Source organism: Hippichthys cyanospilos, chromosome 2, assembly GCF_059441005.1.
Source record: "Hippichthys cyanospilos isolate Australia breed blue-spotted pipefish chromosome 2, RoL_Hcya_1.0, whole genome shotgun sequence".
Classification (NCBI taxonomy): Eukaryota; Metazoa; Chordata; class Actinopteri; order Syngnathiformes; family Syngnathidae; genus Hippichthys; species Hippichthys cyanospilos.
This window is the reverse complement of record NC_142370.1, coordinates 15,383,005-15,407,682: the sequence shown is the minus strand read 5'-3', so window position 1 is coordinate 15,407,682 and position 24,678 is coordinate 15,383,005. Positions and strand designations below refer to the sequence as shown.

General features: G+C 41.3%; 1 protein-coding gene across 2 annotated transcripts in view; it reads left to right on the top strand.

Moving 5' to 3' along the window:
• Positions 1–24,678, top strand: part of prdm16 (PR domain containing 16) — a 192,969-nt gene that overhangs the window by 159,935 nt on the left and 8,356 nt on the right. The window contains exons 4-14 of one of the 2 annotated variants that reach the window (XM_088407609.1): positions 5,809–5,949; positions 12,216–12,318; positions 14,879–15,080; positions 15,159–15,306; positions 15,486–15,639; positions 17,075–18,713; positions 19,703–19,790; positions 21,494–21,666; positions 21,777–21,854; positions 23,008–23,177; positions 23,699–23,870. In XM_088407609.1, the coding sequence (XP_088263735.1) occupies positions 5,809–5,949; positions 12,216–12,318; positions 14,879–15,080; positions 15,159–15,306; positions 15,486–15,639; positions 17,075–18,713; positions 19,703–19,790; positions 21,494–21,666; positions 21,777–21,854; positions 23,008–23,177; positions 23,699–23,870 (3,068 nt within the window). Of the gene's footprint in view, positions 1–5,808; positions 5,950–12,215; positions 12,319–14,878; positions 15,081–15,158; positions 15,307–15,485; positions 15,640–17,041; positions 18,714–19,702; positions 19,791–21,493; positions 21,667–21,776; positions 21,855–23,007; positions 23,178–23,698; positions 23,871–24,678 lie in introns of both variants that reach the window. The other variant, XM_088407611.1, reaches the window with a different exon arrangement.

The window sequence follows — 24,678 nt, the reverse complement described above, 5'->3', positions numbered from 1 at the left end:
ATTTATTGGATATTTTACTTCAGTGTTCAGGGTAATACGTCATTACCATCCAAATGTTTTGGAAACATCTTCGCATTCAAATGGTCTCAGAGACGGTCAAGAAATTCAGGCTATTGAAGGAGACGTCAATCCAGTTTTTCGCCTTGTTGTATTTGTAATCTTTAAATTGTCAATGAACATCATTTAATATTTAATTTATAAAATGTCAATCATTTGAAACATGGCAGTCTAATAAATATTAATTTGAATTAACCAGCAAAATCTAGCTATTTTTTCCATCTCAAGCCACCGCCCCTCAATGATGGATGGGAAATGTGGATTTTGCCACTTAATTCAAACACAAATGAACCTAATATTAATCAGAAGGCCATTTTTAGATGAGTTTGGCTAAATAGAACATACGCATGAATCAGTAATTTTAACGTTGGACTTTCTCTTTGAATTGCATTTTCAAAAGTTCTGAACTGCAAGTCATTCCAGGCCAGAAAGCATTATCCACTTTATAAGGCTGACTGAGTAGGGATGTGCAATGCTGTTATTTGGGAAATGGGTGCTGACTTTGATGAATTGACTTCTAAAACAAATGCTGTTATCATTAACTTTTGTCAAATAATTCTATCAATGTCTTCATAATATAAATGACTCAAGTCTGAATAAGTCTGATTCACTGCTTTTGACAACATCCATCCATTTTTTATAGCTGCTTATCCTCACAAGGGTCACAGGCTTGATGGTGCCTATCCCAGCTGGCTGTGGGTAGTAGGCGGGGACACCCTCAACTGGTTGCCAGCCAATTGCAGGCCAGAGAGAGACGAATAACCATTCACTCACCCGACCACACCTAAGGACAATTTATTTACAATGCATGTTTTTGGAGTGTGGGAGGAAACCGCAGTGCCTACTCGGGCTCGGGGAAGACATGCAAACCCACACAGGAAGGCCGGAGCAAGGTGGATTTGAAATCGGGTCCCTGTACTGTGAGGCGCACGTTCTAATCACTGCGTCACTAAACCGCCTCCTATATCTGTCAATAGCAGTAAATAATATAGACATTTTTAAAAAGTGAAACACATTACAGGGTGTTTTCAACCCTTTTGACTGGTATTGTATCTGTTTATTGAAACAAAATGTATTTAAATATTTGCAAAAGTATGTATTTGTATATATGTAAATTCAAAATGTAAGTCAAAATCTGAGTGTGGTTGAATATATCCTTACATGAATTAAGCAGAAAATTCATGCGTTGGCTCAAAGAGATAACATTTTCTTGATTCTTCTTATAATTGTTTGTCAAAATGATATATGGCATCCTAAATGCTCTAATGTAACTTGCCTTTTGAAACTGAAATGGCTCCAGAAAAGTGTCCACTTTTCACATGATATAGTGCATCTTGTACTGAGCGCCAGGCCTCGTTCCCCCGTAAGACAAATGAGGAAAGGAGAAAAATGAAACAGAAAAGGTAAATAAACAAACAATCAGCTGTGGGCTTGTTCTGGCTCTCCCTCTCTGTTGCACCTCATTTGAAGCCTTATAAATCAGCCTTGCACCCGGAGACAGGGTGTTAGTAGCCCTCCTCAACAACAGACGCACACATGTACTCTTAGGAAAACACACAGGTCTGCTGCTCATTAAGCCCACCCCTTGGGTGCGTCGCGAAATGTAGTGCGAGGGGTGGAAGCCTAAATTGTGTATGAACTGCAACGTACTCTGCCTATTTTGCCACGCCCTTTCACCCTTATAAAAAAATCTGAGAGCACCTGTGTTCAAGCATGTTTTTTTTTGGTTGTTTTTTTCCAGCCCTCTAAACAAGAGCAATACCCGTCACTCTATAAGCCTTAGCTCTCTCTCTCTAGCTCTCTCTACATACAGTACATCTCTTTTATGGCAGGTGCACATGGACTTAAGTCTATGGAAAACATATGACAGAGTCGTAAGTATCAGTGGGTGAGAATGGCTTCAGTGGTTGGGAGACATAATGTTGCTTAGTTTTTAGTGACTATTTTCACTTAAAGTAAAGGCCTGGGTGGAAGCGGAACAGGCAGTGGCTTTGAGAAGGAAATATGATTTCACATTCATTTAGTTGAAGTAGAAAATATTTCCATTCATACGTTCAGGTTCTTAGCCGCTCATTCTAAAATACTTCCCTTAGAACAGTGGTTCTTAACCTTTTTGGAGGCTCCGAACCCCACCAGTTTCATATGCTCATTTACCAAACCCTTCTTTAGTAAAAACTAAAATGTGATTATTTAGTAGGTCGGGAGTCTCACTCAGACACATCTACAGCCCTCTCTGAGCGGTCTGATGGGGAGGTCTCACTCTGTTGCATAACCCAGCGACCTCAAAGCGGACCGGTAGAAAATCTCAGAGCAGGACGCTTTCAATGACAGTGCCCACTAACGACAGACTAGACTGAGGGGAGGACTTCTGCGGCGGAGGCTCCACCGAACCCCTGAGACCGACTCACCGAACCCCTAGGGCTCGATCCAACCCAGGTTAAAAACCACTGCCTTAGAATCACTTTTTTTGCACAAATGAAAACACTTATTCACACTTGTTGTTGAGCATTTTCTAATGGATTATATACGGCCGATTATGACCCTTCAGACATCAGCCCTAAATAATCCGCCATATGCCCGCTATATGCCAATTATTTTAACTTTACTGTACCTTTATGTACTCTAATCATTTACATCAGTTGTATACAAGTAAACTGGAGTCAGTATTTACTACACATAATTCTATACCATAAACTTGAGGCCTTAAATATATCCTATGAAATTTGTTGATGAGATCGTTCTGCTGACCATTCAAAACAAACCACGTGTTCATTTGTACATGAAATGATCAGAAAAGCACTGCAAAAAATTGACCTTGATGACATACTGCACAACCTGAAGTCAAGGTTTGTTAAAATAAATAAATAAATAAATAACACAGCGGGCAGCATGGTGAAAAAACTTGTTAAGTTATCTGCCTCACAATTCAGAAGACTCTGATACAAGTGCACTTCAGAGCGTTACCGCTTGATGGCTGTCGAAAACTTCACAAGATCCAATGAAGGTCAGACACATTAGTTTCCTTGCAGTGAAAGGACAATACAATTTCCCTTTTTTTTGTCATGCATACAATTATACACTTAGTTTGCATGGTCTTGCAAGACATAAAAACAATCAAAAATTACCTGACACCAGGACTGCCAAAAAAGAAAAACACCCCAACACCAATTTACATTTTGAAAAACATCACAATTAGAAAGCCATGTAATCGTTTCTTTGTGCATCATTAAACATACCAGTTGGTATGGTGGTAGAATGCCATGAAGTTGATTTGTCAACCAGGAATGGAGCCAATTTGGCATATGCAAAAACATGCTTGAAAAACAAGAATTGCATTTCCATTCATTTCACTGTGGAATGAGGATTTGTGTAAACAACGTGATCATGGAACGAATTAAACCAGTATTTATGCATATATGTCATTTTGGTTGAAAATCACCACTTCTTTGTGCAGTGTGACTACCTTGACATCTTTTTAAATACAGTACAAAGTGTAAACACAAATCAGTTTTGTGATTTGAAAACTGCATTTTAATTTACCATATCATCAATTTGAGTTTATTTAATTGTTCGACCCTTATGCATCAGCTCAAAATGCACATGCACACATGCGACTGTGTGCATCTGGCTAGGCAGGCTTGCGCCAGTTCTTTCACACCTCAAACCAGACACTTTACATATTTACCCTCCAAACTCAACACCTGTATCCTTTTCACCCACACAACAAATGCATGACCGTTCACACTTTACGATGTGCGGGGAAAAAAAACAAGCCTTTGGAAAATGTGGTCACTTCTCTGAGTTCATGAACAGATCTGAAAATGTCAAGCTGCTAGTGGGTTTTTCTTCATTGCACCTTGATGTCTTTCTGCTCACCGATGATAAGAGGCACCACACTCATGCTAGGACATTGCTGACCGAGTCGGATTCGGGGGCATAATTAGCCCAGTTGCTCTAAGTCGGGCTCATTTTCTCTTGCGTGGTATCACATGTAGCACTGTGGTGAAATTCGAATGTCAAGCCTTGCTTGGTGAAGCAGATGAGTGTGGAAAGTTTATAGAAATGAATGTTTTTTTTTTTCCTTTTTGTTTTCGTCATCTCATATACAAATGACAGAGTTGTCAAACAATTTTCATCACACAGAGCTGCGAAATGTAACTATCAGTGTCGAGTACATACTTGGCCAGTAATTTGCGATGGCGCTTGAGCTGAGGAAACGCCACACACGCATGCATCAACCGCTTATCCTGACAGTAAGATCCTTTCAATACCGAAAGCATTCTTAAATTTGAGATTTGAATTAGGGGTTTAAAAATAACAGATTAATTGCTGATTCATTGATTGATTATGAATTATTATGTATATTCATAATATTGTTTTAAATTGCATTAATCCCATGTTTTCATCTCTAAACGTCTGCTTTCTGTATGATGATCCATTTCCATGCATCGGTCTTCTTTGGTGAGAGTTGCAAGGGGTTTAGAAAAACAAATTTCGCCACCCTAGTGGACACTGATTGGCTGCCATTAGGTTTGGCCTAACCTGTTGTGTGTGGGAGGCTGAGTGGTGGAAGCAACACATGAAAATGGAAATGTGAGAGATTTTGCTCCTATGAATGGTAAATTTAACTTTAAATGAACGCCATTGCCTTTGAAAAAGGGAGTGATATGCATTCTTTGTAAGGAGGTGCCTGCTTAACACAGAAGCAGCTCAAGTTTAGCCTACCACATAAATACAAAGCACACAGTCGCAAAGACGCTAATGTAACGAGCCATAGCAAAGCTCTTTGCCAAACTAAACTGGAGAACAGACCCTGTTTGAGAAAGTCTGTGACGAGCGTGATGGAAGATGTTTTATATTCATGTTATTTCCTAGTTATTTGGCGTTTCACAACAGAAAACGTTTGCGGCCAGCACTAGTCTTAAATACAGCAGAATGTAAACGGTTACAATTGCATCTGTTGAACAAAATAAAAGACTGAAACTACTTTTTTCTTGTGGCCGATCAATCTTTTGATCTGCCACAATAAAACAAAGTTTTGTTTATTAAACAAAACTCTGGTTTAAGATATTTCTTAGAATTTTTACGGGGATTAAAGATAGATGAGATATAGAACTGAATCTATATTCAAATTTCTTGACAGCACTAGCTATAATTTGACTTTACTTCAACAACAACTGTTCCGTCGTTTGCCAGTACAGTATTGTATTAATTAATTAATTAATTTCCATTTAGGGATTTTTTTTTTTTTTGTAGAATCTGCTCCTACCCCAAAGCAATGTTATAGTCACATTTTAAAACAACAGTCCATTGTTAACTCTTCTTACAGTATGTGTTAGTCCACATCAATCCCTCTTTTTTTCATCCACTTCCTTCCATTTATCACCAAGTTATGTCTCTGGGTAACATGAATTCCTCTCTCTATGTCTCCAGAGTGGTACTTGTTACAAAGAGAGATCAATATGTACCAGAGCAAGTCTTTTGACAAGTCAAAGAAGTTCCAGTTAGTCATCTCCTTCCTTTCAGCATCATGGTCCCCTTCCCTCTTTTGTGCTTTCATTTGTCAGACATGACAAAGTTAGTCAGCCAGCTGCGACTCCGCATTTATTAGGTGACTGATATTAAACATATAATCGTTCTACTCGATTGAATCGTTATCAACATCCTCTCGCCTGAAAAAAGCTTTAAATGCTAAGTGTTCTGCGTAGTCAATTTCAGCTTCCTAAAAGTGGACCTGTTGTTCCTTAACAGGTGGTAGGCGACATGGGCAGCATCAAGTTTGCTGTGGACACCAGCCCAGACAGCCCCAGCAACAGCTGGCTCAAATATGTCCGCTCCGCCCCTTCATTTGAAGAGCAGAACCTCGCCGCCTGTCACCTCACTGGAGACCAGGTAAGGGTCCCGATTGCTCTAGGAGTCTACTTGTTGTGCAGTCCTTTGACTTACTTACTTGATTCTCATCCACTCAAGCGTGATAAGTGGGTTTCGATACGGTAAATGCTTTGTGTCTGCCATTGTGGCAGCAGAATATGTTGTCCGGTACTGGCCAAGGAATGGGTCTATTGTGTGGCCTTCACTGGATCTGTTTATTAAATATTAAACAAAATAAAGGACAATGCAATAGTCATGGTACGAAGCAGGGTTTTTCAAACTTTTTGGAGTCAGGGACTCCTTTTAGAAAACAAATTTTCCAAGTACCCCCACTGCAAATGATTGAGGAAACAGAACAAAAAAAAAAATCATTTAAGACAAACATATATGCCCTTTTATTTTGCATATTCAATTTGTCAACAGGTGTATTTGTTATGTTTGTAGCTATACTGAAGTTTACAAAATCTTCTTCGCCTTTCGGCGGTCCACGGGCCCCACCCTGTGAACTACTGGTATCGAGTATGAATAAACATTAGTTTAAAACTGTCAATTCTCTTGCTGGGATTGAACCTCCACCCACTCCATTTTGCCTATATATATATATATATATATATATATATATATATATATATATATATATATATATATATATATATATATATATATGGCTTTAGGCATCTTTTTATTCATCACTGGCAGGGCCCTTCAGAGCTTGCCGTGAAGGGCTTCTTTTCTTCTGGTATCATCTTTTCGTATTCCTCTCTTGAGACATATGCTCTAGGGCCCTTTTTTTTGGGTGTCAGTTTTTATCATGAGGAGCTTGTTCTTGATTGTCAGCTGGTTTCTGTTGCTGCATCTTTCGGTACGCTGCTCTTTGCTGCAGCAGTGCTTCACCTTAAAGGGTAGCTATCAACTTGAGATGTTTTCTGCTTCTTGTTGTAATTGACCAGTTGATACCACTGCCTGACGGATGCCTTGAGGCCAGTATCAGGGGCCATTCACTTCAGCTGTGACCCGCCGCAAGACGTAGACATATCTCGTCCGTGATGTGACTTGCTTTTATGGAGTTTATGCCATGCATTCCATGATGTGACTTTGTTTTAATTGTTCTCCGGTTTTGGCCACATGAATATCTTCATCTTCATCTTTGCCGTCTACCCATCTGTTGTAGATTCCTTGAGCAATCTCGCCAGTGCCCGCAGGGTCAGCAGCGATGAACTGTAGCCACATGTTCTTGGCAACTACTCTGCCAGGAGCATCTTTAACTGAGCAATGCGTTGCTTACAGTAACTTTCTAACAAACCATGGCCTCCAGGGCATTAAAGTCTCGAATGTTTCTGTCTTGGTGTTCCTACGATGCTACTGTGGAGGTTAGTAGATGGAGGCTTTAGGAGTTGTCATCAATCCATCACCACCCTAATCCAGAACATGATAGGCCTTCAACTCTGCTTGAGCCATGTCATAAACCACGTGCTTCATTCTTCAGAGCAACAAGTCGCACATCACAGTTACAAAGCCAAAACTTTTTGACATGTTCATGCAGCTTGCTAAAGTATAGGCAAGTGTTATTAAGACAGTCATTAGTTATTTAAACACTCACTGCTTCTCTGTAAGTGCCATCCATCCATTTTCTATTGCTGCTTGTAGCTGCACTGACCTCACTAGGTCGCTGGCTTGCTGGTGCCAATCCCAGCTGTTCAGGCAGTCGCCTGGGGACATCCTGAACTGGTTGCCAGCCAATCGAAGGGCATTTCTGTAAGGGGTTTTCGCCTTTTTAGTTGTTCTGTCATCCATCATCTCCAACCAGGTCACTGGGTTTGAGTATTCTTTCTGCCCTGCTTCTTGTATGTATGTCATATTTTCATTTTTGTTTTCAACTTATCCCCGTCGGCCAGTCTTTCCAAAAGAAGAGGTCGGTCAATTGGGTTGGTTGGGATAGCATTTGACATCACCAAGATTTGATCCACTTCCTCAGGTGCTATATGTACCCTATCATCATTTTACTGGTCGCTTTCAACTCCACTGTTTTTGTCTTTACTTGGAAACTCGGGAGAATTGTGCAGTTGCTAACACTTCTGTGAGACTTTAAGGTCACCGCCTGAGGACGCCAACAGCACTACATCTTCTACAAATAGCAGAGATGAAATCCTGAGACCCCAACAGGATTTTAACAGGGGACTCTGCCAGACATTCTCAGCGGACCCTATAGGATACATTTGGCTCTGCCAGGTCTGACCGGCATCTTCCCCAACCATCGGGAGTAAACACACCACCAGGTGGTATTCAGTTGACAGCTCTGCCCCTCTCTCCACCCGAGTGTCCAAAACATGCGGCCGCAAATCTGATGATACGACTACAAAGTCGATCATCTAACAGTGGTGTAGCGTGTCCTGATGCCAAGTGCACATACGTACACCCTTATGCTTGAACTTGGTATTCATTATGGAAAATCCATGATGAGCACAGAAGTCCAATAACAAAGCATCGCACGGGTTCAGATCTGGGGGACTTTTCCTCCCAATCACGCCCCTCCAGGTCTCACTGTCATTGTCCACGTGAGGAATAAAATCCCCCCAGCAGAACGAGGCAGTCCCCAAAGAGTGCGCTACCCAAGGACTCCAAAAAGGGTGGGTACGCTGAGCTGTTGTTTAATGTGTAGGCATAAGCAACAGTCAGGACCCTTCCCCCCCATCTGAAAGCTGTGGGAGGCTCAACTGTTGTTTTCGTCTTTATCAGACAGTGACGAGACTTAAAAATAAAAACTTTAAAATCTTAAAATTTCTAAGAGGTTTTACCTGACATGTTTCGGCATAATCTTTCACCTACTTAAATTGATTTTAAACTATAGACAGAAGAAAGTTTATTCAAGTGCTGTGGGAGGCTACCCTCTCGTCCACCGTAGTGAACCCCAATGTACAGGCGTCAAGTCGAGGGACAATAAGTGTGCCCACACCTGCTCTGCACCTCTCGCCGCGGGCAACTCGAGTGGAACAGAGTCCAGCCACTCTCGAGAGAACTGGTACCAGAGCTAGAGCTGTGTGTGGAGGACCGTCCCACTGCATCCAGTCTGAACTTCTTGGCCTCACACACCAGGTCCCCGCTCCTGGCTGCCACCCACTCTCTATGCACCCGACCCCTTTGGCACCCACCACAGGTGGTGAGCCCATGCGAGGGGGGACCCACGTCATCTCTTTTTGATTTGCACGGCCGGGCGCCATGGGTGCAGGCCCAGTCACCAGGCGCTTGCCAACGAGCCCCACCTGCAGGCCTTGCTCCAGAGGGCGGCCCCGGTGACCCGCTTCCGGGTAAGGAAAAACGGAATCCAATGATCTTTTTCATCATAAGGGGTCTGTGAGCCAGGCTTAGTCTGGAATCTCACCTAGGGCCTGTTTCTCATGGGTGACCCTACCAGGGGCACAAAGCCCTTGACAATTTAGTTCATAGGATCCCTGGGACATGCAAACCCCTCCACCATGATAAGCTGACAGCTAATGGAGGGGGGGCTATTATTATGTAGTGGGTCAATGCTCCTCCATTTGTGACCAAACAACATCATTTATTTACATATGAGGCCACTCAGTTCTTTTTTTTTTTTTTTTTTGTCAGCAGCAGTGATTTCCCTTCACCGGTCTTTACCTACAGTATGTACATGCACAATGCATGTGTTTAAAGAAATGTGTCCACGCTGCAAATTCAAATGTAGGCCTTGAAAGGAAAATAACAAAAGGCTCTGCTCTGTTGGTTCGTTACTTTCCCGTAGCAGCCTGAGTATAAAAACAACATAAAACATTTTTTTAGCAATTTTAAATAAATTTGGAAAAATGTTTTTACATGTTTTTGTTTGCCTCACTTGTGTTTTGCACTTGTGAATTGTCTGCTCCGATGTAATAATCAAATATCTTAAATGATAGCATCCCATTGCTCTCTATCCAAACTGTAGTTCTGAGGCAAAGTTGTATGGGTGAAAGCAAAAAAAAAACAAAAAAAAAACAAGCTGAGCCGTGTAATGTTTGGGACCTAATGTGGATTTATTTAATGATAGACCTGTCCACTTTCTGCTCGCCTTTTCCTCTTTTGCATTGGAAAGCATTGTGAGCACTGTTTGATCAGTCTTTCAGTCTCTGGATAGATTCATCAATAGATACACACAGACACACACACACACACACACACACACACACACACAAGTCTGTGTATGCGTGTCTATAGGTCCACAGTGTGGTTTGCTGTGGGCCCTGCAGCAGGCATTGATTGATGAAACGTCTTTTTCTCTGGACACTTGACAGAGGATAGATATGAGTGTGTGGGCCCCACACCAAACAACAGAAAACATATACACTTGTTACTCACACACGCACGCGGAGACACGCAAATAGGATTTGACAAAAAATGCTCCTGTTTTGCTCCAGTAAAATTCTTTATAAAAATACTTTTTCAAAAAATATGAACACATGACCTGATGATATTTGATATTGTGATTGATGATATCCCCAATCTATGTTTTCTCATTGGTTTCAGACATTGAACGATACTCTGACTTCAAAATACATTTTTTAAAATTTCTTATTAACTCAACATTTAAAAAAAATGTTTCGTTTCTCTTTTACCTGTGATTCATTTTGTGACGACAGCTGACAAACTAAACTCATTCTACAACGATTGAATCCCTTAAAAATGATGCAACATCTTTAATATAACATTATTATTATTATTATTATTATTATTATTATTATTATTATTATTATTATCAAATATTTTAAGATGAAACATGCAAACGACGAAACGTGCAAATCGAATCATGTCAATCACATGTCCTGCGAGCGGCATTGTGTGTGTGGACTGCGCGTGCGGGTCACTGGAGTTTTGCTTTTATCCATTATGCACATCAATATTAGATGCGTCTTGGCGAGGGATGGGTGGGGGGTTTCGGACGTACGGGCAGTGCTCCTCCGTGCTTTTGATTGCTGATAAGACGAGGAGGAGTGGCCGGCGGGGGGAGCACAGAGAAAGCGAGAGAGAGCGACGCAGAAAGAGAATGGCTGCGAGGGAGAAAGCGGGAGAGAGCGAGCGAGGGAGCGAGCGAGAGAGAGCAAGCACCAGGGGCGGTGAGGAGGAACCACCAAGAAGAGAGAGAGCGACTCATCTTCATCAGCATCTTCTTTAAGGACACTCGGTTACTTTAGAGTAGAGAAAAGTCCGAGCAGCAGCAGCTCGGTTTGGAAGAGGCGAACTTTTCCAACTTGTCAGGCCTTCCCGCTACCTGTGACGCTCAGCCGGCTTTGTCTGCCCCATCGGCTCAGTTCACGGTCGGGACTGGGAGCGAATATGGGCTGCGTGGCCAACTCCACCGGGATCGACGTGCTCGCGCAGTTGGAGGCTCTCCGGACCGCCGCGCAACTTTCTCAACTGTTCCGCGTCACGGAGAAAAGAAAGGTCAGGTTTCAGGCGCAGCCAAGCTCCCGCTCCCGCTCAATCAATCAATCAATAATAATAATAATAATAATAATAATAATAATAATAATAATAATAATAATAAGTCTTAACAAGTTTCTCATACAACTATTAGAAGTTCGTTTTATGCTTGTGAAAGTGTGTGCCTGTGCGCGCGCGCGTGCGTGAGCAAGTGTGCAAGTTTGAAAAGGGAACTGGGCTGATGGTGATACGGCCTTCATTTGGTATAGAGAGCCCCCATGTGGCCAGAGATCACATGGCAAGCTTTGTCGAGTTCGCGCAGAGATTATTCTTTAAGAAACAAAAATCCAGTCATATATGGATGTGCTTATGCATGATTAAAATGCTACAAACGTTGGTGGTTTAATTTGCAATGTTTTCTTGCTTACTATTTTCTGCCTTAGAAAATGTGTCTTAATGCGTTTTAAAAGTGAAAGTCAGGTTGTTCCCTGTATTTTAATTAAATTGCATTCAAAGTGCCCTAAAATATGTTATTGATTAAAAATAAATTTACAAACGTATATTTTTGTTGCGACTGCAATTTAGAACTATTGTATAGACGTGTAAATACAGTTTGTTCGATTGCTTTGTTGTCTTTTTAAACTGTTTGAAAAATGTGAAAAATACATCAGTGTGTGCTGTTAAATGTGGATACAGCTTTTGTTTAGAGTTTAGTAAAAACAGTTTTGATTCCACCTTCTAATAATCGCTAGGCCACCGAATTAAAAAAAAAGAAAAGAAAAAGCTATTTGTTTAGGAATACAGTAAATATATGAAGTCTTTTCATCATTTTCATTGTAAAAAAATATACATTTTTGCTTTGTTTCCCTCCATAGATTTATTACAAAACGGTCCGGGACATAGATGCAGGGGAGGAGCTTTTAGTTTATATGAAGGACGGCATTTTCCCGGAGGGATCCATGGCACCCAATTTACAAGGTAAGAAGACAAATGCGCCTCATTAGCGCACATTTTAAACAAAACTCCTTACTGCCCCTGTTCTACTTTGGCGCTCATTACCCACCACTGCACTCATTTGGGCGGCGAAAGAGACAGTCCCTCCTGTCCCACGTGTGTTTATTCAAAAAATAAATAAATACAATTGCAAATGTATTTTAAAAACTCAATGGTAATAAACCCCTAATTTTGAAGGTCCTGCTAATAGTATTAATCATTTGTTTTATCTCTCGAAAGCCATCAGATATAAATAATATAAAGGATTTCCTCATTGTTATCTCAAACATGAAACATTCACAGAATTCAAATTCATCACTGGAAATGATGAGGCACGTGTTCTAACAAAACCGTTTTTAAATTAATTACATCTATAAAAAATAATGAAGAGACCCATCTTAAATGCGAGTGCTGGCAAAATTAGCTACCTTCAATTGGAACAGATCTTTTTTTTTAACAAATAGTTTAGCTATAACATTTTGGTGAATTGCTGCAGCTCTTTTGCATCGCATTATTACGAAATCCAATCCTATAACCTATTCGGGTTTGTTAATTTGAAGATCAATTAAATAACGAAAACATCAACGAAAAACTCAAATATTACTATATGCACAAGCAGTGACTGAGTGTAAATGATGTGTTCAGTAGTCCATCTCAGCATGCATCCGCAACACCTGACTGCCTGTACTTGTGTCTCCGCGCATTTTAATTAAGAGGATTAAGCAAATGCAAAAAAAAAAAAAACGCTAATACAAACAAAATATTTTGTTTGCGAACGATACTTTAAAAAATGTGTGGTCCAGAAAATGAAAAGTGCAGCGCTCTGATTTTTGTGTTTTTTAGTTTTATATGTGCTTACTTCATCGGATTTTTAGAAGCAGGAATTTAGGGTAAAGAACTTGAGGGGTCCCTTGAGACGTCACCCGTGGTCCCAGATTAGCCGCTAAATTGCACATAATGGTCGTTCCAATCATTTCCGTCAGTCGTTAGCCTACCCCCCAGCTCCACTGAGATGAGCAGGGAAAAACACTTTTTGCACTCGAAAACCCACTAAAGGCTTTTTTTTTTTGAAATAGCATTAAATAACTTCAAGGGGAGCATTTCAAATTGATCGTCACTTTTTTGGTTAAGTTGCATCCAAGTGCCACCAAATGAAACGTGTGCACACCACTGTGAAAGTCTGTTATTTAGTCTATTTAGCACAGCGTAATGCCCATTGAACAGCAGGTCGTTTATCCTCTTCATCAAGGATATAGAAACACGCACGTTGCTACGCTAATGCTCTTTTAATGTGCCCAGCAAGCTGGATAGTGTAGTCACAGCAAAATATGAGATGAGCCTTGCTTTGTAGGCTAAGTCAATGCCAATAATGCCATCGATGTGGTGGATGCGTATGTTGTGGGAATGCAGGTGGGTGTTATTTATTTTTTATTTTTTTGGCGCCACCATGGCCTTGCTTGAGCTCTGTTCCTGGAGGTTTACAGCCAATATTCTTTTTGGGAAATCTTACATGCACAAAACGTCTCCACAGGGCTTTCCCCTAGTGAGTTGTTGCACTTGGACCCAGACTCAGGAACTCGCTATTGAAAGGACTGCCCTGAGTTTTTATGTGTTTGACCTCCTTGGTGGGAAGTAGTGTAAGGTTATCAACAATGAAAGGGCAGACTGGCCGCTATTGTTTCCTATCTACACATGCAGTACCGGCAACTTTTCCCTAACAAGCAATTAATGGTGGTAATGAAGGCTATGCGTTAGAGGTAATTGATTTCCATTTTACGCAATTGCCAATGGTGCGGTTGTTGGTTTTACCACTTAAATGAGAGTCAATTTAGCTATAGCAAACCTAAATAGAGGCAATTGATGCCAATGAATATGTAGTTTGATTAACTGATACAAATGATTTATACATCATTATTGATTCATAGATACAGTATAGGACCACAGTTACAGTTTATGATGTCATCCTGTCTCAGTTAGAGGTATATGAGCTTAATCATGTACTGCATATAATTTTAGCCAAGGATACAACTGAATAAAAAACAGATAAGCACATTGTAATCCTGTACTGTAATTCAGAATTAACGTGAATTTAGAAAACCACAACAAAGACATCTGAAGAAAGATTTAACATGTATTTAATTGTTAAAAGGATACTAACTGTGTTTTGCCATTTTAAGCAGTGAAAACTTCATATTTTGCCACTTGCTGTTTTACTGAAAATGACCATGTACTCAGGTCCTCAGAAAGCAGATGATTTGTGGTCACCCAAACATTTTTTTTTTTTTGTAATTGTTTTTGTTGTGATTTTAATAGTGGCCAATGCATGTATGGGCTGTCATCCAAGTGCTTATTTGTTGAGATCAGGCCAGGTATCAGCTTGATACATATACTCGGTACACGTCCATTCCCACTAATGTTTGTACATGAAGAATAATTTAGTCATCAATCAAAATCTTCACTTTTTACAGCTGAAAATGGCTAAGTAAATTTAGTGTTCTGCCATCACAGTCACTTAGCAGCCTCGTTTTGTGTTTGTTGCGTGCAGATGAGCAGATGTACCGCTGTGAAGACTGTGACGAACTGTTCTCATCGACACTCGAGTTGCGGCGACACCAGAAATATACCTGTTCCAGTGCGGGCACCATTTTTGACACCCTCAGAGAAGACTTCAAACAGGAGCGGGAAGACAGCGATGAGCCCGTCCACGAGTGTAAAGACTGTGAAAAGATCTTCCCAAATGAGTACAGGTGAACCAAAGTGCAAGTGTGCATAAAGTACTGAAAATGTGCAGTTTGGCTCAATGTTCTTGTTCTGTCCACATCAAGTCTGGGCCAGCACATGATTGTCCACACAGAAGAGCGGGAGTACAAGTGCGACCAGTGTCCCAAAGCTTTCAACTGGAAGTCCAACCTCATTCGCCACCAGATGTCACATGACAGCGGCAAGCGCTTTGAGTGTGAAAATTGTGATAAGGTACAGCATACTCGGCACGTAAGTGGCGGAATGGACACACAGCCTTTACCTGATCAAAAATTCTGCTCCAAAGAGCTCTACAATAAGCTCTGTTACAATAAAGTTGAATGAAATGATGTCAAAGCTGTGCATCACTTACAGACTGAGCATTGTATCTCTATCAAATTTGTACCTGACAGGTGTTCACAGATCCCAGCAATCTACAGCGTCACATCCGCTCCCAACACGTGGGGGCACGAGCTCACACTTGTCCCGAATGTGGCAAGACCTTTGCCACCTCGTCAGGCCTCAAACAGCATAAGCACATCCACAGCAGTGTCAAACCTTTTATCTGTAAGTCAGAGTCCTGGGTGGTTCGAGTTTGATGTCCTAAAAGTTTTTTTTTTCAATGCCACCTTGTGCTTTTGTCAATATTTCATTTACATTTGTTTGTAATCCTTTATGAGTTTTCTGACTCAAATTTTTGAGTCCAAAGTTTTTATTTACATGACTCCAACCATTGTTCTCAAATGGGGTTTAGGCGATTAGAAGTGTGTGTGAGATTTTAACAGGGTGCTGCAGGTGAATTAAAATCAACTTCTTTGGTGCTTTTGGCCATGTTCAAATGCCAGTTCCTCAGCAACTCACCCAAAGTGGTGTTTTCCTCCCATCTCTGAGCATTCCTGCTTATTGCTGCTCTCTCAGCACCAGCCCTTCCTGATCTGAGAAGACGACTGAGTCCTCACGTTGTTACATCACTAACTGAGGATCGCACCCATACAAATCAATGCAGCCTAAACTCATGCACGTGTTCGCAGAGCAGACAAAACAATGTGCTAGGACTAAGTCGTAATAAGGGCATGACAGCCGCATGGCGAGACTCTGGGTTTTAGGGAGTCAGGCGTCTTACTTTCAATCTCATATTTAAGTAAAAAAAAAAAAAAAGTCAATTGGTATTTTGCTTAAGGGAATATATGAAGTCATATCCTCCTGAGGCTCTACAGAAAGGCCAGGATGTCCTCGACTCACTTGGCCTTTTAAAGTTTGTTCATATGGATCAAAAGATATATAAAAAAATAAAAATAAAAAAAAACGTCTACTGAAGTGGACACAAATGAATGGGCTAGGTCTCAGGAGGAGGCCTAATTTCAATTACCTTTTAACATATATTCAACAACAGTACATTTTCAAAATGAGATCAATTTGTTTGGAACATGAAACAAATAATGGCTTTTATAGTGACTCCTTGGTAAAAAGAGGTATTCCTTTATTTTGTTTTCTATATTGCATTGCCATTACTCATTAGTGAGGCAATTTTCCCGTTATGAGCCACAAATTAAACAGATGAGGTTAAACTTTCCATTTGAATTAAATACACTTAGAGATACAATTACAAATACAGTTACAAAGTTTCATTAATCAGACACCCAACTTTATTTTTTTGGTCTAAAAATGTTTTGCAGTGTCAGGGGGCACTTTAGGTGCTACATTAGGGAGCTAAAAAAAAATCCTTCACAGAAGTACATCATCGAGAAAATTTGAGAAGCACTGCTCTCTAGTGTTTGAAAAGAAAAAAAAAACTATTACAATGGTCAAAACTTCCCAGTGGCAGAGTTAATGTGTTGTTCTATACCCCTTGGCAGCAAGTCTTTGCGTTACCCCCCCCCCCCCCCTTCGATTCACATGCATTGCTCGTGTATGTCGTGGTTAATTTGGTTTACACAGTTAGAGACAGTGTTAAAAAGGGTTTAACCAGGCCCTGATGGGCTGCGTCTCCTCGTACCCGCAGGTGAGGTGTGCCACAAATCCTACACGCAGTTCTCCAACCTGTGCCGCCACAAGCGTATGCACGCCGACTGCCGCACCCAGATCAAGTGTAAGGACTGCGGCCAGTTGTTCAGCACTACCTCCTCCTTAAACAAGCACCGCCGCTTTTGCGAGGGCAAGAACCATTACGGCTCTCCAACAGGGATGTTCAATCACAGTATCCCCATGAGCTCCAGTCCTATTATGGCCAAGGCCAAGTCTCAACATCCTCACCTTGCTGGTTTGAACCAGTCTGCTTTAGGCTTCACTGACTACTTTCCATCCAGACCCCACCCTCATTCTGGCTTGCCCTTCTCGCCAGGACCTCATGGTTTTCCGTCCCTCCCACATGGTTTCCCAGGCATCTTTCCGCCATCATTGTATCCACGACCGCCCCTATTGCCGGCTACTCCAATGATGAAGGCACCCCTTAGCAACAGCACTCAAGAAGTCAAGCTGCCTCAGAGTCCTCTAGATGGCCCTCCGTTGTCTTTAGTTAGCTCAACAAATAGTCATGGAAGCAATGGTTTGAGTCTGGCTGAGGACAAAGATGGCGAGAGTAAACTGGATTTGTCCTCTGGTGGAGAAACCAAGACTAAATCCAAGATGGCAGAAATTTCAGATGGCAGTGACCTGGAAGATGTTAACACCACAAGCGGGACAGATTTGGACACCACAACTGGCACAGCCTCGGGTGACGGTTCTGACCTAGAGAGTGATGGAGATAGTGAACGTGAGCACAACGGCAAAAGAAGAAAGCCGCCTGCAGTCTTATCAAGCCAAGACGGTCACCCGTTAGAGGACGCTAACAGCGCAGCTATTCCCACGGTTATTAATTCAGGGAACCTCTCCGTTGACCGTCCCTTTTTGTCTTCGGTGTCAGCACAGCATTCTTTCTTTCCTCCGCCTGAGGAGCAAGCACTCATACCCACCACCACGAATCCTAATGCAGCTACCACCGATTCCATCAAAGCTATTGCTTCAATTGCTGAGAAATACTTTGGTCCAGGGTTGATAGGTCTCCATCAAGAGAAGAAGATGGGCCCATTGCCCTACCACTCCATGTTTCCCTTCCAGTTCCTTCCCAATTTCCACAATTCCCTGTACCCCTTTAGCACTGAACGAGGTGCCCTCACCTCTGGCCTGTTCTTTAAGGGAGAGCCCAAGTCGCCTCGTGAGCAGCTCCATAAGATGGTTTCTGGTGCATTTGGTGCGCCTGTCCCCACTGTAGAATCACCATTTGATCTCAGTACCAAACCTAAGGAGACTAAGTTGTCCCCTCCACCTCCTCCTAACCCCTCAATCCCAAACACCAACACTGGGTGTAGCAGGGGCTCTTCAGTCATATCAAGCGGGGAGGAACAACCATTAGACCTCAGTATTAACAACAGAAGCCGAGGAGGTCACAATGGTTTGGCGACCGAAGTGCAGAATACAAAGAACCATATGTATGGAACTGGCAAAGGAGTACCCATCAAGGATGAAACCCCCAGTTTTCCACTTCCTCACGCCCAGTCACTGCACCAATCCCCGATTGCGCCGCACCAGCAGCCACAGCCACATCAACCACCTCCTCTGCACTACGCCAAACCTTCCGCCTTCTTCATGGACCCAATATACAGGTATTTCTGCCCCAATTAGACCGCAAAGTGTTAGTTGTGTGATGCCTTTGACTTTTTCGTCCAATGAATAACCACCAAATTGTATCAGGCATTGTAAATCCCTTAACTGGTCTCTGCTCACAGGTCAACTTACTGAAAATATTCACAACAACCCCACTTGAAATACAATCATTCAATGACCAATTTAACCTATATTTTAGCCAATAATCAAGCAACTTTTACTTTTGGTCTGAGTAGTTTGACAATTTATCATCATTTCGTTCCCTACATTGGCCACTGGAAATGGCATGCATTTGCATTTGAATCAGATGAAAAACTTTCACCAAAATCTATAAAAATACAAACAGGATTAATTTTGTCGTTGTAAATACAAGTATGTCAAAACAGAAATATAATACACATATTTTTTATGCTATGGCAGCCTTCGATTTACTCAAGTTTTTCCTTTCTCCACAACAAATGAGGCTGCCAATTTGTATCATCGTTTAGTTTATCATTCAGTAGTCTATTCACTAAGGCGGATTCACACCCCCAAATCAACAATTGCCCTTGACTTTAACCACCGAATCACAAATCCATTAGAATTAGAATATTTTTGTAAACAAAACATTTTTAAGCTTCCTTTGTGCCTGCATGCCAAAGTAACAACAAAGGCGTTGATACACTCAGACATTAATTCAAAGCAACGTTTACCTTGTTTAATTGTTTGTATTGATTTTGATTTCCTCCCTTTTCCATTTGACTTGAAATTAAGATGTAAATGTAATAATTTGTTGGAAAATAATTCTATCTAAGGTGAATTTTCCTACAAAATACAGCGCCATTAGCATTTGCCTATCTTGCATAACGGGCATGTTGGCCCGTTAGACTTGTGCAATGTCAAACATTGTTGAAGTAATTGAATAAATGTTTGCCTAGGATTAAATGTAATTAAATGCAGAATGACCCTTGACTTTGGTACGTAACCCTCTGCCTTGATGTTGGTCCAGCAGGGTGGAGAAAAGGAAGCTACTCGACCCTGTCGGCGCTCTAAAGGAGAAGTTCCTCAGGCCTTCACCGCAGCTCTTTCATCCGCAGGTAGCTCCATATTAACACTACGTGCTTGTGCCAGAATAAGCATGCTAAATGTTACAGGGGTTACTCTGTTACATAAGTTAAGAAAATCACCTATGCGGTATTGCGGATCATTCCCAGATGCGATCAAGTATTGTTAGTATTGTCCAAAGTGTGCTTGATGTGAACATCCGTCTCTTCTCCCTCCCACACTGCCCCAACCTGAAGTGATAGGGCTCCACGCACCCTCATTCCACATTGTTGATGTTATGTTCTCAAGGGCTGTATGACTTCTTCCTTTGTTTATTGAATGGCGCCTGTGTACCTCGTCACTTCTACCTTTTTCAGAAGACGCAGCCTGTTATTGCAGTCGCTTTGATAATCACTCACATTGTTCAACTGTCCCCAGACCCTCGCTGCCTCCACTAATCTTGATCGCAAAGCCTGATAGTATTAATAATAATAAAAAAAATACATGAATAGTAAGCATTTGAATGGTATCCTCACTAATCTTAGCCGTGGCATTGTTTCATGTAGTGGGAGCCCACAAGCCAGCTCATACCTAAACCCCCTCCGAGTTGTTCTTTTTTTCTTTGTGGACTGCCTGGCTAGATAATAGCAGCGTGTCCATCAAGGACATCCTGTGTTTGTGTCCAGGAGAATGAGGGGCTCTGGTTAGGAAACTGCTTAAAATTTGACCTGGAAATCTGTGTCTTCTATCAACTCTGACTTTGCAATACACACATCTGGAGCAAATGTGGACAAATGGACTTGATAGTTCTTAGTTCTATGAGAAGTACTGTATCACAACTGAAATATAAAATATCTAACATGTTAACTAAATAGAAAATTGACCTTACCTCATTTTTTGTAACACCACCAACCAGTGGTATAGATCATCCATCCAGCCATTTTCTCAGAGATGCTTATCCATATTTGGGCAGTAGAAGTGGTTGCCAGCCAATCGCAAGGCACACAAAGACGAGCAACAATTCACATCTAAGGGCAATTTGGAGTGACTTGTCAACAAGACGTCTCCACATGTGATAAAAGCTTGCATTACTCTAAACGTAAACATTCTTTGTAGCTCTTGTATGTAGTCCTGTAATATACCAATGTGTGTTCCAAATTGAGAGGTTTTCTCAGGACTAAGCCAAATCTGAGTCATCTTATTGCGTGTAAGTATTTCATCATATAATCTTCTCAATGGTCGCAAAACAATGCCACCTCTAATTCAGTCTTATGACAATATAAGTCCCCCCCACCCACCCACCCTTTTACTTGTTCTTAGACCATGAGTAAACACGAGACGAAGCGTCTGTCCCTGTGTCTCTCCCATCCCGTAGTCACTAAAAAGATTTTGGAGGCAGGGCTGCGGCTATCGGTTGGGGTTATCTCAAACGATATTGTGCAGCACCATGCGTAACTCTCATATGGCTCGCTCGGCCAACTTGCTGGTCTGACTGGAGACATGACAACAGAGAACAACAAAGAAAAGGCTAGAAGGGTAGGAGAGGGTAGTTTTGTGGGGTTATACTTTCCAGTAGTGCAAATGGTGAAATAAGCAACGCATTTTCCACTTCCTATTTGCCTCATTCTATATATATATTCGCCATCTGTCTTTGTTTTGATTCAGTGCAACTTCAACACACACACACAGGCAGGCAGCCACAAGCAAGTGGGTATATTCATCTCTCTAACTATCCAAAACCTCCTCATCCCTCTAGATGTCTGCCATGGAGAATATGACAGAAAAACTGGAAAGCTTTGGTGCGCTAAAACTGGACATGCCGCCCAATTCGCTTCAGCATTCGGCTCACCCACTCTTCAACTTCCGCTCCCCTCCTCCCTCGCTCTCGGATGCCATCCTCCGTAAGGGCAAGGAACGCTACGCCTGCAGGTCAGTGCTACATAAGTTGTCCCTTATGACACTTTTTTTTTCAAAGGATGGTAAAATATTTTACTGCTGTGCTTTCCCCTTCCTGCTTTTCTGTTCATTTTCTCATGAAGGTACTGTGGGAAAATCTTTCCCCGCTCGGCAAACCTCACCAGACACTTGCGAACGCACACAGGCGAACAGCCCTACAGGTATTTGGAGTTTAGCGGTTATCATTTATATTTTCTTTTGTGGGGAATTGAAATGAGTGGCTCAGTCTGGCATTGCCTTTTCTTTGTCTCTCACGAAAGGATTTGCATCGTCTTATGCATTATTTAAGAGAGACATGTTGTGTTTAAAACAATCCTAATAGCTTTGCCCTCAAAAATTCTGTTTAGCTGAATACTAACAAAGAATACAAAACAATACCAATGGCGTGACAGTATTTCACCCTATAAGCCAGTGGGGCTCAAATGGGGGTATTTGTACCCAAATCGGTACATATAGGTGCTTCAGGATATAATTGAGATTTTAACGAGTTTGCTGCAAGGTAGTATAAACAAATATAGTGTAATTTAATAGTTTTTAATGCCATGACAGCACCAGTACAGCTTTCTTTTCAAATAATGAGCAATTTAATTGGAAAGCAAGCTATTAATAATTTATGATATAGTGTCTCTTTTCAAAACATATGCCTTTATTTTGTTACGTTTTACATAAATGCACATTGTCAACACAACTTTTTGACAGATGAGCAAGAAATTAAACAGATGATGTTACACATCCTATCGTCTAGAGTTGCGAACTAAAATATGCCTAAAAATACCAAAACAAATGTTCAAAAATGTAACAAATCACACACATACAGTAAGGCATACGACTTTCTTTTTAGGTCCCTTCACCCAACCAAAACTGCTTCACACTAATAAAGGTGAACTTAGCTAAAAAAAAAAAAAAAAAAAAAAAAAAAAAAAACCTGCATCATTCAAAATTGCTTAGAACAACTGCTTGAAGTATAGGAAATTTGAACACAATTTGTGGGGCAACACATATCGACAGAAAATATAACACAAGTCAGATAATTGACTTTATCCTCGAGAAAGAGCAACTAATGTTACTGTTGATAGCTTACCCCCATCTCCATGTACATCCTCTATGTGTATGTATCATAGCGCACACACCAGGAGTAGCACAATGTCGATTGATTTAGTCGCGAAACATGTTTCAAAAACTCTTTTTTTTAGATTCAATTTATTATTTGCAATTTATTACAAAATTATAGAGTGCTACTTGTAGAGAGATGCTGTATAGTATGATGAAAAATGCTAGAGGTGCTCAGGCAAGTTGTCCCGTGTGTCTTGGCAGGTGTAAGTACTGTGACCGCTCATTCAGCATCTCGTCCAACTTGCAACGCCACGTTCGCAACATCCACAACAAGGAGAAACCCTTCAAGTGTCACCTGTGCAACCGCTGCTTCGGTCAGCAAACCAACCTCGACCGCCATCTCAAGAAGCATGAGCACGAGAACATTCCTGGTATGGCTTCCATTTAATAGAGACTCCACTCAAGTTATTTACCTTGCCTCCTTAATGGGCTGTCTGATGAACGGTACACATTAGCCATTTGGAAAATATGAAATCTGGTCTTAATAAAATGTTTAGTGAAAGCAAACAAGCAGAACACGCGAAATGGGAAAACCACTTCATTCAAGATTTCGCACTTATTTCTCCATATGCTTTGCCAAAAACAGCCTCTCAATGGCCAGCATGGAAGTTATTCACGACATCTACGGTATAAAGTGAATAAGCCTTTGAATGGGTTTAATTCAAGCATCTGCCCCGCACTGTTTGGTCAACATTTTAAAATGAGGGTATAAACCCTCAAGAAATGGGCATTACGTGTCATTTTATTATTGTCATTAAAATGACCTCTCATAATATTTTTTATTCAAGTATTCTCCCGACACTTGTCTACCTGTGTCCGGCCATACATTACAAATGTTTGCGCATGTGTTAATGTGCGCCAATGTGTATGTCTGCACACTTTCCCCCCCCAGTGAGCCAACAGTCTGGGATGCTTTCCAACTTAGGAACCACCATCTCCTCGCCAAACTCCGAGCCTGACAATCATGCACTTTTAGATGAGAAGGAGGACTCGTACTTCTCAGAAATCCGAAACTTCATCTCCAACAGTGAGATGAACCAGGCCTCCAGCTCCACGGATAAGAGGTAAGTAAAAACAAACATAATCACGCAGAAAGGCTTTTGCCAAACAAACAACGTTTTCCTCAGGCGGACCTGTAACCGTCAATTCATTCTTGTGCATTCACCAACCGCCGAAAGATGACATCATGCAATTTATATTATTGTTTGACAAGTTGTAGTTTATTGCGCTGGGTCGTGAGAACAATATCAATAAAATGCAGCAGGGTTTTACACAATGAAAACTAACATTTTTATTATTGATAATTATTTATGTTTAATTTATTTCTGCTAAGCACATCTGCCTCACAGTTAAATTTTGCAATAAGTTGCTTACTCTTCCAATTCATTGACTCTTAATTTGAGAAGAAAGGTGCACTGTTTCTACAACGGCATCAACAAGCATAAAATTTGTTTTATTGATACATGTAGAGATCCTGATAAAATTTCACAAACTTCTTGAAGTGGCTTCACTTAGCTCCAAGGATAACACGTGCTCTAATTTGAAAACCATTGATCTTTACCAGGGCGTCATGGTGGCAGATTGCTTTCTGCATTTGCCTCACAGTTCAGATGTCCCGGTTTCAATTCCAGTTTGCCCCACCCTTCCTGTGTGGAGGTGTGAAAGGTTCTTTTTTTTCTCCGTCCCCTGCGATTGGCTTGCAACCAATCCAGGGGTCCCCCACCTACCAACCCAACAGGGCTAGAATAGTTCCTAGCAAGCCAGCGACACTTGTGAGGAGAAGCGGCTAAAGAAAATGGATGGTTGGATGTGTTTCTCTAAGTATCAATAAAATCTGACGATGATATTTTGAAGACATACATTTGAATTCAA